Source organism: Tupaia chinensis, unplaced genomic scaffold (genome assembly GCF_000334495.1).
Source record: "Tupaia chinensis unplaced genomic scaffold, TupChi_1.0 Scaffold000707_1, whole genome shotgun sequence".
In the NCBI taxonomy this organism is placed as follows: domain Eukaryota; kingdom Metazoa; phylum Chordata; class Mammalia; order Scandentia; family Tupaiidae; genus Tupaia; species Tupaia belangeri.
Window position 1 is genome coordinate 1,588,377 of NW_006160230.1, and position 15,843 is coordinate 1,604,219.

A 15,843-nucleotide genomic window follows, 5' to 3' on the forward strand; every position below is an offset into this window, starting at 1 on the left:
CTAGGCTTTAACAAAGAGTTAATTATATGGTAATGAAGTTATATGTAGACTAGTATAGCTTAAAACAGTAAGCTTAAAGCAATAAATAATAAACAAATTTTCTCAATTCTTTATAGCTTAAATCAACGTTACTAGTAACTAGGCTTTACTTTTGGATAAAAATGAACTATTTCTACTACACATGTTAGGGCATAGCCAATGCAGGTATGCTGGGTCAGGGCACAGCTCTCCAGCAGGCCTCCTGCACAGGCAGTTATGGGCTGAGTCCCGCACATCCAGCAGAGCATGATTCGCCCCCAGAGTAAAAAGCAAAATAAAGTCTACCATGAATTTAGATGTGCAATTACTAAAATCAGCTCAGAGCTTAGAACAAGTTGATCTATAAATACTGACTGACTTTGCGGAGAATTTATTAACTCACACCAAAACAACTTTTCTTTTTTAAAGTTATTTTCTTTCATTTTCTCTTTTTCTTTTTTATTTTTTTGGATAGGCTTTTGCTATAGGGTGCATGCATTCGCCGAAAGACAAAGACAGAGAAAGACAGAGGGACAGAAAGCGAGAAATCACCCCCCAGGGGAGATGGCCACACTGCAATCCCCTCTCCTCCATTCTCCTCTCAGGATCTTGGGCATGCACGCACATGCGCCCGGCGTGAGTTTAAGCCACCAGGTTCGGGACTCGAATCGTGGTCGAGTACGTGGGAGTCCAGCGACATAGCCATTACGCTAACTGCTGGTCCCTTTAATTTTATTTTTTATTATTATGTTTTAATTTGACCAAAGAGAAATAGAGAGAAAGAGAGAGAGAGAGGAAGAGAAAGTAAGAAAGTAAGTCACCAGGTCTAGAACTTGAACTACAGTTGGCCATGTGGGAGGTCCAGCACCTTAACAATTACACCACCTGCTGGCTCCTCAAAACAAGTTTTGACAACAGCTGTATTAAGTATTTTGCCCAAAGTCCATTAGCTAGTTAATTTTACTGGTCTGGGGCCAGCCTATGGCATGGTGGTTAAGGCATTCGAATCCCACATGACCGACCGAATGAACAACTCAAATCCAAGACCTGGGTGCATTTGCATGCATGCCCAAAATCCCAAGAGGAAAATGGAGAAGGACCTGCGGCATGACCCACCCCTTGGGGAGTGACTTCTTTCTCTCCCCTCTCTTTCTCTCTGGCAAGCATGCATGCCCTATAGCGCACAAAAAAAAAAAAAAATAAGCTAGGTTTTGAATGTTTCTGGACTTCGTAGTGTTGATACTTCATTTTGGCTTGTATGAAATATTAATAAAAATCCTGTGTATCTGTGAATTTAGGGATGTTTAGTCTACCAATGTGATACTTTAAAAGGGGGGAAGTGAGAAATTTCATATGAAAAATTCACTTCATCGGGGGAAGAAATAACAATATTCTGATATTTCATTTTTAAATATCTTTGTTTAAAGTTTATCTCTTCCATGAGTGAAAGAGATAAGACAGACAGCAACCTAAAGTGTTTTGACGGCAGATTCACCCCTAGCTTTCGCCAGCCTTGGATCACTGGCACATACGTGCTTGGCATATTCAGGAGGATCCCCAGATGCAACTGGAACCTTCCCATGTGGGTCAGCCTTGCAGAGCATCATGTTTTACCTCTGCCATCATCTCACCCCTAGCTTTAAATAGTCTGTAGTTGATTCAGGAAAGGGAGGCATATTAATTTATTAATTCACTGAGTATTTAATGAATCCCTGCTATGTTCAAGGTACTATTCTAATTACTGACCAGGGGAAGGGAGACAGACAAAATACGGTACGTCAGATGGTTTTGCTATTAAAATAAAGGGGTCAGGAAGTGGCACTGTGGTAACGCCACTGTACCCACATGGGTACCATCCTGAGTTCACATCTCTGGCTCTCTGTAAGGATGCCAGATTCCCAAACACAAGCCCAGGATCCCAGTTGGCTGAGACTGGGGGGTATCAGGGCTGTTAGGACCCTGCTGGTGGTACTTGTCTCTCTCTGTCTCTGTCTCATAGAATAAATAAATAAGGACCCTGCTGGTGGTACTTGTCTCTCTCTGTCTCTGTCTCATAGAATAAATAAATAAGGCTTTAAAAAAATATATGAATAACTAGAATGTTGCTGTGAGAGAAGTGAGCAGGGATTATAACCTTAAAAACCATGTTCAAAGATGGTCTCTCTGAGATCATGGCATTTAAACAGAAACCTAAAGATGAGAAAGAATTATTCAAATGAACTATGGTATCTACCAACTTCATTTTAATTTGGTAAAATTATAGAAACTTTCTTTTGTTTGAGGTAACACATTCTGAACCAAATACATGTCAAAATGGATGAAATTGTTTCTAAAGGCTGTTTAAGTTTTAGTCTAGTAAAAATACATATAAATTTATGACAGAATGATCTCTTAGTCTCAGTACCTTTACCAGTGAAACAGTGATAAAAGTAGGAAAAAATCTCAAAGGGATGTTGCGAGGATATATAAAATGCCACGAGAAACACAGGAAGCCAATTCCATGCAAATAACAACCACTCGGTACATATGGGATTTGATATAACTATTATCAAAATGGGCACGGGAAAAGTGGTAGCCATTATTATGGCTGTGTTCTGGAAGGCTTAGAAATCTCTAAAACACTAACTCCCTTTAAATGGTCAGGGTACAATGAGAAAAACAGTACTGCTTTATTCTGATAAAATCTTTCTTACCTGTTGAAAAGAATCTTCAAACAATGTCTGCCGGGACACATTGATCTTTACATGACTGGGTAGTGCATTAGACTAAAAATAAACGAACAAAATCACAATAGCATGTAAGCTACAGTATATGTATTATGTAAAGATAAGACTATACAATTATGAACATAAGATTTATTTACCACTGTAGTACCTGGCACAAATAACGGAAGTGGGCAAGTTTCCACCTGAAGCTGCGCTCATAAGCAATCTGTGGACCGCCTTTAGTACTAAAGAAAAACAAAAATGAACCATATATTAATTCAAAATAAAGTTGAATTTACAATCCAGTATAAAATCTAAGTGTATTTAGTGGGCCCACACAGGCTTGAGCAAGGAGGGCCATTACAAATATAGGACACCCACACACACACACCCACACACATGGGGAGGGAGGGAGAGGGAGAGGAAGACTTGCATGGATTGATATGATATATCTTGTGTGAAATAGTTACATGAGATATTAAAGTTTACTAGCTCATTTCAAAGAAAACTTTGGATAACTCTCATTATCTAAGGAGGACAGAGCTTTAGACAGAAGAGACAAGGAAGGAAATCCTACCATACCTTAAGCCTAACCTGATACTCAAACAAATACTGCTGGAGATAAACAAAAGAAAACTGAACTCCTCAGAACACAAGTGACATCTAGGTTATGTGGCTCAGCTGGTCAGTGAGAGAAGAGGCAAAGCGGGTGTGTTCTAGGAGTACAGGAACAGTTCTACTCCTGTTGAGAGGGCCTGGGAGTCTTGCTTAGTGAGTGGCAGCCCATGAGACAGGCATAAAGAACTTCCACAATCTTGGGAAACATTTCAGAATAAACGGAAAATGCTCTCTGCATTGTCAGTTCAGATGAATTCATTCATTCAACAAATATTTACTAAATGGAGAGCATGTACCTGACGTTCTAAATAGTGTGACCAATACCACTAACAATGGGGATTGAGTCTTGCTTAGTGAGTGGCAGCCCATGAGACAGGCATAAAGAACTTCCACAATCTTGGGAAACATTTCAGAATAAACGGAAAATGCTCTCTGCATTGTCAGTTCAGATGAATTCATTCATTCAACAAATATTTACTAAATGGAGAGCATGTACCTGACGTTCTAAATAGTGTGACCAATACCACTAACAATGGGGATTAAAAATGTTGTGTGACCAATACCACTAACAATGAAGATTAATGTTTGGCCTCTGTAGCACTTACATAAGAGTGAAGGACACAGATGTATAAAGACTAAGTAAACTACTGGGTTGTCAGAAAAGTTGTGACTTTTTTTAATGTAAAAACGCGTCATGACTTTTCCGACAACCATACAAACACAGTGTATTGTATTAGAATGGCATGGATGTCTTACCATTCCCACCTCTAAAAGGGGGGGGGGCACTGTTAAAGGATAAAGGATGACAAGTGGTGTGGAGAAAAGACAGGTAAGGACACGCTAGAGTGGGATTACCGTTAACCGAGATGACGAATATCACGGGAGCTATCAGGAAGAAGTTACAAGTACAGCTGTCAAGCAAGCAGCTGAATGTATGAAGTAAATTACAAGTGAGGAGTGTGAGCCAGAGATACAAAACTGGGGGTCATCAGTAACTAAATTTTTTACACCCCCCCTTTTGCCTATTGCTAGACAGTGCACTAGCCAGAGAGAGAACCCCCCCAGGGATGTGGTCACTCTAAAGTCTCTCCTTCTCTATTCCTTTCTCCTGTCAGGATTTCAGGCATGGATGTACATGTGCCTGGTATATTTTTCAAGCTGCAGGGACCAGGATTCAAACCACATTTGGCCATGTGGGATCTGGCTCCCAACATACAGTGCTTAACCACTGTATGATAGGGCTAGTCCTAGATGTTTTTTGAAAGCAAGACACTAAGATTCACCAAGAGAATGAGTGATGTTAAGGAAAAAAAGAACTAAGGGCAGAACTCTGGGTATTTGAATGTTAAGAAGCTGAGGAGTAAAGGAGGGCTCAGCAAAATAAAGAAAGGACAAAGACCAGAAAGGCAGAGAAAAATTTAAAAAGTGTGGTTCTCTGTACTACTTTTGCCAGAAGGGAGAAATGTATTGAGTCAACAGTTCTGATAAGTCATATCAGACAGAACTGCAAAACCACCCCTGGTTTAACAATGTGAAGGGCACTGGTGCCCTCGGCAAGTTCTGTTTCAGGGAAACGTCCTTAGAATTGGTTTAAGAGAGAAATCAGAAACTGCAACACAGAGACAAGTAGTTTTCCTATGAAGAGTTTTCCTAATGAATTGTCACTGAACAGACTAGGAAGGGGAAGAGTTGTGTTCTCTTTGCTGTTTTTTATTTTTTAATCTAGGAGAAGTAACAGTTGAAGAGGATAATTTAGAAGAGAAAGAAAAACTGGTGATGTAGGATAGAAAGATGTTAATTATTGGAGCAATCAGATGGGAAAGGGGAAAAAATCTAATGCACCAGCAGACAGGTTGGACTTTGACAAGGCAAGGACAGTTCATCCACATAAATGGGGGGAGGATAGATGGTGGCAAGTTGTGATGGTGGGAACTTGCCAAAGATCTCTCACAATTGCTTCTTATATTTCTTGGCGATGCAGACACTACATTTAAGAGGAAGGATGAAGGAGAAATGTGCTAACTGCTTAATTATGATACCCTAATCTGGAAAATTCACTGACCATCATGTTCCCTGATGTGGCAGCAGTATGATGTGACATTAAGAGCAGACTCTGGAGACAGACTACCTTGGTCTGAAACCAGCTCCGTTACTCGCATTATAAGTTAGCTTGGTTAATGGGCTCCCTACGTCTGTTTTCTCACTTGGTAAAGATGAAAATACTAGTGTCTACTTCAAGGGGCTGTTGGAAGATAAAATGAGCCAAATATATATAAATGTTTAGGGCACCAGTAGGCTGGTGTGGTAGGTAAGGTTCTGGGCTTACACATGGCCGACCACAGCTGGAGTCCTGGACCAGGTGGTTTGAAAATCACATTGGGTACACGTACATTTGTCTGTGTGAGTGTGTGTGCCTAAAATCCTAGGAGGAGAATGGAGAAGGGATTGCAGTGTGGCCATCCCCCCAGGAGGTAATTTCTCACTTTCCCTCTTACTGTCTCTGTCTCTTTGTGGTTAGTGCACACTCCTATAGCAAAAACTATATATATATATATATATATATATGTGTGTGTGTGTGTGTATATATATATACACACACACATATACATACATACACATACACACACACATGTATATGTATATATATATGTATGTATGTATATACACATATAGTTGTGCATGTCTTCTGAAAGTGAAAAGTAGAATGTGTTGCTGAACTCACAGACACCACCTCAAGCCCTCATTAAGTAGCATTTAAGAACTTTAGTTTTTCACTTACACAGATGACTTCCCATTGCGAGGATCTTTGAATGTTGTTGTTCTTGTGTTATGATCAACAAAGTACCTAACACCTTCTCGGGTATACCTTATTTCCCAGCCCTCTGGCAGGGGTTCTTCATTCTGTAAGCTAAAAGGTACAGTTACAATCACAAAGCGGACATTTTCTAGGGACTGAAAACATCTGTCTTAAAGTTCATTGATTCTGTCTAATGATACAAGCAAAGTGACTTGAGTAAGGTTATAGTATATGCATACCCTTGAGTTCTTGGATCCTCCCACTGTGTTGTTTTTGTGTTATGATTGACAAAGTAAACCCTGTCTGTTGAATCCACTCTTTTCTCTAGAAAACAATATGAGCATAACATTTAATAGCTTATCTGACATATATACCTTACAGTCATTTGTACCAACAACCTATCTGCTTACCCCAGCCTGGTGGCAAAGGTCCATATGGGTCATTTTCTGCTGCTAACATTGAAGCCTAATTGGAGAAGGGGTTGGGGAGAGAAACAAAGTATTTTATTAAGCTTGGTAAAATCATATCTTAGGATTTTTAAAAATATGATAAATAAGTGTGAATACAGTAATTTCAAAACAAAAGTTTTAAAAATATAGTGAGGTAAAAGGTGCAAATTAACTAATACAACTGTTAGTTTTTCTAAAATAATTTAGAAATAATTTATCAACAGCATATTTTAATATCCTAGGGCTTCCATAATAAGTTACAAAGTTAAGATGGAAGAAGAGCATATAAAAAAAGGATGGTGTTCAAATGAAGCAGTATTTTTTGTTTAAAAACAGAAAATTTATCACTTTAAAAGAAACACCTATGAATAAGACCAATATTAAACTCCAATATCATCTTAACAGAAATATACTTTTTTTTAAGGTTTTTTTTTGGTCTTAGGGTGAGTGCACTCACCAGAGAAAGACAGAAAGAGGGAAAGTGGAAATCACCCCACCAGGGAGGATGGCCACACCACAATCCCTTCTTCTAAATTCTCTCTCTGGATTTCGGGCACTCACATACTCGCCCATATTTTCAGTCCACCAGGTCGAGGACTCAAACCGTGGTCAGTCACATGGGACTCTAGCATCTATACCAACACACCACATGTTGGCCCTGAAATACACTTTTTTAAAAAAAAATTTGGTATACTGCTATGTGGGTTTTGTGTTTTTTTTGTTGTTGTTGTTAAGGTTTTTGCCATAGAGCGTGTGTGCTCACCAGAGACACAGAGATAAAGAGAGAGGGAAAGAAAAAGTGAGAAGTCAGTCCACAGGGGAACGGCCATGCCACAATCCCTTCTCCTCCATTCTCGTCTCAGGATTTTGGGCACATGCACACATACCAGGTATAATTTTCAAGCTAGTAGGTCTGGGAATCAAATCGCCTTGGCCAAGTCAGAATCCATGCCTTAACCACCACACCACCTGCTGGCCCTTAGAAATACACTTTTATCTCGTCTTTTATATATTCATACAAAGACAGAAAACACATTTTATGTATGCATATATATTACTGCAATCTAGAACTATATCTTAAAGAAAATACAAACATTCTATCATAAATTCTAATAAAAATGACAAATATAAAAATCATTACCTGAAAAATAATTTACTAATAAAGTATATGTAACTTGGTGACTATTTTATAATCTTCTAACAGATACTGCTAAGTGCAACTTTCATTTCTTCCCACTTCCTTCTTGTTAACCAAACCACTGCTTTGTTCAAGGCAGCAATGTGTTCATAAAGAATATTCCATTCTCTGCTTCCCTGGCTGCTGAGTTGGTAGACAGACCAATTCTGGCCAATGAGGTATGCAAGCAGAGGCCATGGTGAAGGCCTTACTTTCTCAGTAAAAAAGCAAGAATTGGCTAGGTTTCTCCCCTTTTCATTCCCTTTTCCTTTTCTTTTTGCCTGGACTGTGGAAGTGAAGCCCAGAGAAGAGCAACTCCACATGATGGAAGTAAAAGGAATGAAGCAAGATATCAATGCAAAAAAGCAGAGGACCTGGGTACTTGGTGGTGCTGCAGGGCCACTAGAATTTTCATCCTGGACTCTTAGTCCAGGCTCAATGTTGTACTCAGATAACTGAACCTCAATTGTGTAAGGAGACTCTGTTATCTGTAGGAGAACACACTTCTGATATATAGCATATTACCTAATTTTGCCATTTCCCCAAGGTTTTCATGTGTATAAGTAAATCCAACCAAAAGCAAAATTATATAATATATAATTTCTTATTTACTATATATAGCTAAACTAGGGACCTTACCACAGATTTCTGTACAAGTGATAACCATCAAAGAACCACCAACTGGTGTCAGCAAGATATACTATGGAAATTGGGCTGCCCAGCTCCTTCTTTGCTGACTACTGATAACTAAAAAGAGTGGGTTAACCTGCAAGTAAGAACTTATCTAACCTCTAAAAAAGAGGAGTGGAAAATGCCAGCCTGAGGCAGAATTCCAAAGAAAATTATTTAGGTATTCTTTTCATGTCTCTTTTCTATCTGCTATCCTCTTTACATGCTTTATTTCTTCAAGTTGTCTCAAAACACTATTTAGAGCTGCTTAGTACTTAAAATTTATCTTTTCCTCCTCCTGTAATCAAACTCTTTATCAGCTGTGTTCTTTCTGTATTGTTTTTTCTAGTCCTCTCGTGGATATATGCTTATGGCAATACATAAACCACCAGTTGGTCAAATTTCTAGACAGCTATATATTTTTCAGACAAAACTATCTCCAATTGCAAGAATATCTTTGATGTGTCAAAAACAGATGAGTATTGTTTCTTAGAATTTGGCATGAGAATCAGAATAGCTAAAATATTGGAAGACTGGACCTAAATAAAACCTGAAGTAAATTGTCTAAAACAAAACTGTTATAATTAAAGGCAGAGAATTGGTAAAGATGTCAGTTTATTATGAATTTGCATTTGTGGGACCAGTTAGCATAATGGCTATGTCGCTGAACTCCCATGGAGCCAACCGCGGTTCAAGTCCCGGATCCGGTGGCTTAAACTCACGCTGGGCGCATGTGCGTGTGTGTACCCAAGATCCCCAGAGGAGAATGGAGGAGAAGGGATTGTGGCGTGGCCATCCCCTTGCGGGGGGGGTGGTTTTCTCGCTTTCTATCTGTCTCTCTTTCTGGCGAGTGCACGTGCCCTATAGCAAAAAAAACCTCTCTAAAAGAAAAAAAAAAGAATCTGCATTTGTAACTTTAACCCTTATGAAGGATACAAAACTAAATGCATAATTATGTTAGTGAACAAAAATATTTTTAAAATACAAAGTGCTTACATGTATCAAAATACTTACTAACATTTAACAAAAAAAATACCTTGTAATGTAGTCTGTAATATTTCCAAAAATTATCAAAGTAGAAAAGGGCAACTGCCTGAGGAAAAACGTTGTACTAACATCTTATCATTTGGTAATTACCGAATAGAGGTATCGTTGGTTGAACTGTTGCATAGCTCCCTGTAATTGGTTCCGCTGAGACTGCCACTGTTCAAAATTCCGCACAGATTCCATGGTAGGCCGCTGCCACGTGGTTGTTCGGGTGTTATGGTCAACATAATATACTCTTCCACGATCATCGACTCTTCTTTCCCAGCTACCACAAATAAAATAAACAATGTCTCTCAATGTCAGAAAACGAAAAGCTGATTTAAAAACCAAGTTCAAGACATGATACTGATATTCTTCAGATAACCTATGAAACTATTGGGCTGGCCTCTTGGCCCAGTGGCTCGGTCTGCGCACGGAGAGGTAGATTCCACATGGCTGACCACGTTTCAAACCCTGGCCTCATAGCTTGAAAAACACACTGAGTGTGTATGCCCACTAATGAGATGGACAAATAGAGAAGAGGACTTCTGTGTGATCACACTCATTTAGGGAGATGCCTTCTCTCTCTGGCACAGGGACGTGTTCTCTAGCAATAAAAAAAAAAGTTCTATGAAACTATGAGCTACTTAGTAAACTTCCCACTCTATTTACTGACATGATTTCTAAAGACTGTCTAAAAAAAAAAGAGTCCATTATTTGAATAGTTTCAGTACCAAACTGACTATCCTTTTTCTCTTTTTTCTCCCACAAAAACAAATGAATGAAATGTAGAAAAATCTCAACATATGAAAAATGAAATTATTTAAGCTAATTAAATACATTTTTAAATCACATGTGTAATAAAATACAACCAAAGAGAGCCAGCTAGGTGGGCAGTGGTTAGGGCAGCTGGATCTCACATGACTAAAGACATGGTTCAAGTCCTAGGCCTGGTGATTTTAAAAACACTCCAGTCACGTGTGTGTGCATGCCCCAAATCCTGAGAGACGAATGGAAGAGAAGGGGTTATGGCATAGCCATCCCCACTGGGGGGGTGATTTCTCACTTTTCCCCTCTCTCTGCTTCTCTCCAGGGAGCTCCAGGCATCCTACAAAAAGAAAACCAAAACAAAACAAAAAATCAAAACAAAACCAAACAAAACCTGAAGATACATAGACGTTGCATTACCCTGGAGGTAAAGGCTGTGGTCTCTCCCACGTAGTAGTTCGAGTGTTATGATCCACATAATAGGTTCTGCCATGAGGATCTTTTCTCTGTTCCCACCTTTAATAAACATACAAAAATAAAGGACAACACAACTAGGACAATCTGAAAAGGATTTATTATAGTCAGAAAATTACTCTTGTTATAATCAGAAAATTAAGTCTTTCTCTCGCTCAAGATTAAAAAAAATAACTGTGGTATAAAATCCTACATGAAAACATTCATGCTATTCATTATGTAAGAATTTAAGATATTCCTTATAAAGAATTTCATTAAAAATAACCTGAAACTTCAGATTTACACACTTCTGCCTATAAAAAGTTCATTAAAAGGGAGGACATAACTTCAGGATTTAATTTTAAAAGCATTTCAGCAATACCAATAAAATATATCAATGGGCTACTTATCTGTATCAAAGTGTAGTAACGAAAAACAATGATTACCTAAGAACCTGATCAGGTTTAAGAACTTTCTGGTAATAGTACTTTTGCTATTTTTAGGTAATAATTCCCATAATTAGTCCTTGAATTATTATTATTTAGGAAAGATGCTGATTTTAACCCTTTTCTCACCCTTCACATAGTTTAAATGGTCACATAGTGTACGAGGCTCCTGCAAGAAACAGTGCCTGCTGTCTCCTTTACTTCATTTTCTCCTCCCAAAGGCAACACACTCAATTGTTTTAGTCAATTCGTTTTGTATTTACCTTTTTCTTAGTAACATGCTTAACTTCCTATTAGTAATTTCAAACATAGTGTCTTAACTTTTCACTACGTACGATGAAGCTGTAGACCTCTTCCCAGTACACATACACACATTCTCTAACACTTACCCCCTCCCCACTGTTCCAAACACACACTCATGCTGCGCTCTCCCCTACAGTTACAAGCATACCTCATTTTATTGCACTTCCCTTTGTTGTGCTTTGAGGATAATTGCAAATTTCTTATCAACTGAAGGTGACAAGCAAGTGTATTGGCACTATTTTTCTAAGACCACGTGCTTGTCACTCCATGTCTGTCACATTTTGGTAATTCTTGCAATATTTCAAACATTTCCATTATTCTATCTGTCATGGTGATCTATAATTAATGATCTTTAGCATTACTACTGTAATGGTTTTAGGTTACTACAAACTACAACCACAGAAAATGGCAAACTTAATCAATAAATGTTGTGTGTGTTCTGACTGCTCCCAGGGTAATTCCACTGCCTGGCACCAGGTAGTGATAAGAGCGAGTCCCCAGTGTGGAGGTGGTGACCAGTGTAGGCCTTGGCCAACAATGAGGAGGAAGCTGGTTGGTAGATAGAGGTGGCACAGGGATAGTAATAAAGGGAGACTCCCTGGCTCTATCTTTGTGACTCACAGTGATGGCCCACTAAAGCTATTTTAAAAGTGGTGGGCTGGATTTGACCAGAGAACGGTTACCCAAGTAGTGGAAGAATATATAACTATTGCCAAACTAGGTGCAAATGATCTGAATGATTAATAAGAATTCTCGATAGAACTCTTTAAGTTTCTGAAGAGGAGTGTTAATTTATAAATGACACACTTTACCTTCAACCATAGTTCTCTAATATTAACGTATGGTTTTCCAGTCTCACTAAAACATTACATACCGAATTTTCAAAACCTACCAGTAAACAAAGATCTTGTCCAAAAAAAAGTAAATGCAGAAAAACTTTGTACAATATATTACAACAACAACAAAAAATAAAATCCAGTCACTGGCTAACTACTGGTTTCAAATGTAAATAATGAGGTAGATATTAAGACTGTTGTCTCAGAAACCAGAACCTACACCTGTGCTTCTCTCCTGTGTTGACAATCTCTATCTCCAGTGACTCCCTGCCCTCAGCTGACCAGCCTTAAAGTCTCTTCCACTGTACAAAACAAATGACCTTGCGGTTCTATTAATATAAGTTTTCTTATCCACTTGTATCAAAATTTCGTCTTTTTCTGTCTTCTCAATTTTTTTTTATATATATGATCAGTTATATAATTAGGTTCTTGGCAAGAAATTTAGAACACCAATTTGTGAGGATAAACTCCGTTTGTCAGGGCAAACACGGATCACAGGTAGCCCTGGAGCTTAGGAACAGCTTTGATTTTTGGTAAAATTTGTGAGTCCACAGCTTTCTGATCAATCTTACACTGCTCTGAAATTTCTTATTTCTCCTTCTCTGTGTAGAAGATCTCACCTTCCTGGTGTCTGGGCTTCCGCAGTTTCTTTTTCTTGAAGTAAACATTGGTACGGTGCTTTGGGATTTTTACTTTGCTAATATTAATTTTCGGGGAGGTGGCAATGACAAATTTCTGGGGTGTTCTACGCAGTGGAACGTGACTGAGAACCAGCGGTCCAGTTACAAGTAGCAAAACTACCAGTTACTACTGCTCAGCTGCTTCAGGAAAACCACTCTCTTGCCTCTGTGGCGTCCAGTGAGGATGATCAGAATGGTCCCAGGAGTAATGCTGGCTCACAGTTCTCTCACATGCTGACTGAAGGGTTTTTTGCTGTGGCTCAACCGCTTTTCAGGCACATCTTCAGTAGGATAATTCCTAGCATTTTGCGCAGTTTAACCTCCTGGGTACTGCGATTCTTGTCTCGACCAACTGGTTTTGTGACAGTCACAAGAACCTTCTCCTTTTTTTTTTCCATCCTGAATTTAGTGGCCGAGTATTTCCTCTTGTCCATGGCCTTACTGGAATCATGGCAGATCGGGAGTATCTATCTGCCCATGCCCCGGACTAGGACAAAGTTTCGGCTTCCCCTTCTTGGGCTTTATAGCCTTGGGGTCACCCTTTTTAACCTTGCCACTGGCATCAGCCTTCTTGGCTTCAGGTTTCTCCTCCTTAGTATCTGCTTCACAGCTTTTTCACCTACCATCTTGTATAGTGGGAAAGAGAACTAAACTCCCTGCTTCCAGTTTGTCTGTCTTCTCAAGTTGTATACATTCCTTCTTATCTTTAAAAGTACTTTACCAGGGACCAGCAGTTAGCGTAATGGCTAAGTCGCCGGGCTGCCATGTAGTCCACCGCGACTCCGGGTGTTTTAAAACTCGCTCGGGGCGCGCGCGCTGTGTGTGTGTGTGTGTGTGTGTGTGTGTGTGTGTGTGTGTGTGTGTGCACGTGCCCAAGATCCCAAGAGGAGAAGGGAGGAGAAGGGGTTGTGGCGTGGTCATTCCTGGGGGGGGGAGGGGGGGGATTTCTCGCTTTCTGTCTCTCTGTCTCTCTCTGTCTGTCTGGCCAGCGAGCAAGTGCCCTATAGCAAAAACCTCTAAAAAAAAAAAAAAAGTACTTTATCATACCCCCTCCCACTTATCCACTCCCAACTCCAGCAATTTGAATACAGCTCTCATCATTTCCCTGAAGCCACTTTGTAAAAGGTCAATAGTAAATAACTTCTTTGTGATTAAATTCAATGGGTGCCTTTTAGTTCTTATCTTACTTGAATTTTTCAGTAGCTTTAGACTTTGTTAATCATTTCTTCCAGAGACACTGACAAAAAACAGGGCTTTTTACCAGCTGCTCATTCACTGAAATCATTTAATCAAACATTAATTCACTTATTTAACAAATATTTATAGAGTACCTGCTACATGGCAGGTGCATATAAGTACATGGAATACAGAAATAAAGTCCCCTATTCAGTCTAATGGAAAATAACACATAGTAACACACAGAGATATATGTCACCTAGTGATTTTAAGTGTGGAAAAAACACAAAAGGGGGGGCAGAAAATGGTGCAGTAGTAATGCAAAGATCTGTCAGGCCACCACCATGGGAAGGTTCTGGGTTTACTTCCAGAGACCTCCCTGCAGGGTGCACATATAACTATGATGTAAGGCTGGCTGAGGAATAGGGGTTAGTTAGATCATGGTGCATGGACCCTGTTGTGGATACCTGTATCTCTGTCTCTCACTGTGTCTCTCTAAGAAACTTAACAAAAGTAATATAGGAAAAATGAATTCAGTGGAAAAAAATCAAAATAGTGATTGCCTCAAAAGGGAACTTGCAATTTTCTAGGGGTAATGATAATTTTTATATCTTCTTTCTGTCCCTCTCCTCTTCTCTCTCTCTTTTCTTTCTTTTTCTATAAGGAAGAGAGACAGATAATTCATTCTTTCTTTCTATCTATCTATCTATCTATCTATCTATCTATCTATCTATCTATCTATCTATCTATTTTAATTTGACAGAGGGAAAGTGAGAAAGCAAACCACCAGTTCCGGGACTTGAACTGAGGTCAGTCATGTGGAAGTCTAGCACCTTCACCACCATATAGCCTGCCAGCCTCTCTAACAGGGTCTTGACACCCTGACCCACCCTAGCTCAGCCAGTCTCAGATCATGGACACTTTAAGTGCCTGGCATACTCAAGAAGGTCTCTGGTGTAAAGCAGGAACCTTTCCAGGTGTGTCAGCCTTGCAGAGCATCTTGTTTTACTGCTAGGCCACTAACTGGCCTCCATGTCTGTATCTTGATCAGGGTTTAGATTACATATACTGTATGCATTTATTAAAACTCATCATAACGGTCCATACTTAGGACCTGTGCTTTTCCTTTTATATAAACTGTACTTTAAAAAATTTTAAACAGGGCTAGCCCTATAACCTAGTAGTTAAGGGAGTCAAATCCCGCATGACCAATCTTGGTCTGAGTCCTGGCCCTGGCAGCTTGAGAAACATGCCGAGCACAAGTGCATGTAGGCCCCAAATCCTGATAGGATGGAGAAATGGAGAAGGAACTGTAGTGTGACTATGTCCCTATAGGGTGCTTTCTCCCTCTCTCTCTCTCCCTGGTGAGCGCGTATGCCCTCTGGCTATTAAAAGAACATTTAAACAAATACGGAATTCCAGTTAGTAATATGGAAGCTTAAGTGCTAGGTGGCAAGAGTTCTGGAACTATACATATAACTGCCCCCCAGCCTATGTTTCGAGGTGACATGTATCAACTGGATGCCCTGCAAATACAGAACACTACCTACTTATTTTCCTACTCCAAGTTCAATATTCTGTCATCAGTACTTGGGTCAAATATATCACTCATCAAGCTGTCTAAAACATTATTTGGGTGAGGGAAAAAATCCAGAACCTATTTTAATCTCTTTGCAGGAACAACCCAACACTAACACATCAAAATTTCCACTGACCTGCACT

General features: G+C 39.4%; 1 protein-coding gene across 2 annotated transcripts in view; it reads right to left on the reverse strand.

The window, feature by feature from the left end:
* The window catches only part of WWP1 (WW domain containing E3 ubiquitin protein ligase 1), a 63,414-nt gene that overhangs the window by 10,232 nt on the left and 37,339 nt on the right, over window positions 1–15,843 (reverse strand). For both annotated transcript variants that reach the window (XM_014592505.2, XM_014592504.2), the window contains exons 9-15: window positions 10,648–10,743; window positions 9,571–9,745; window positions 6,549–6,603; window positions 6,378–6,462; window positions 6,121–6,249; window positions 2,893–2,968; window positions 2,712–2,783 (exon numbers count right to left, since the gene is read on the reverse strand). In XM_014592505.2, coding sequence (XP_014447991.1) covers window positions 2,712–2,783; window positions 2,893–2,968; window positions 6,121–6,249; window positions 6,378–6,462; window positions 6,549–6,603; window positions 9,571–9,745; window positions 10,648–10,743 — 688 coding nt within the window. The remainder of the gene's footprint in view (window positions 1–2,711; window positions 2,784–2,892; window positions 2,969–6,120; window positions 6,250–6,377; window positions 6,463–6,548; window positions 6,604–9,570; window positions 9,746–10,647; window positions 10,744–15,843) is intronic.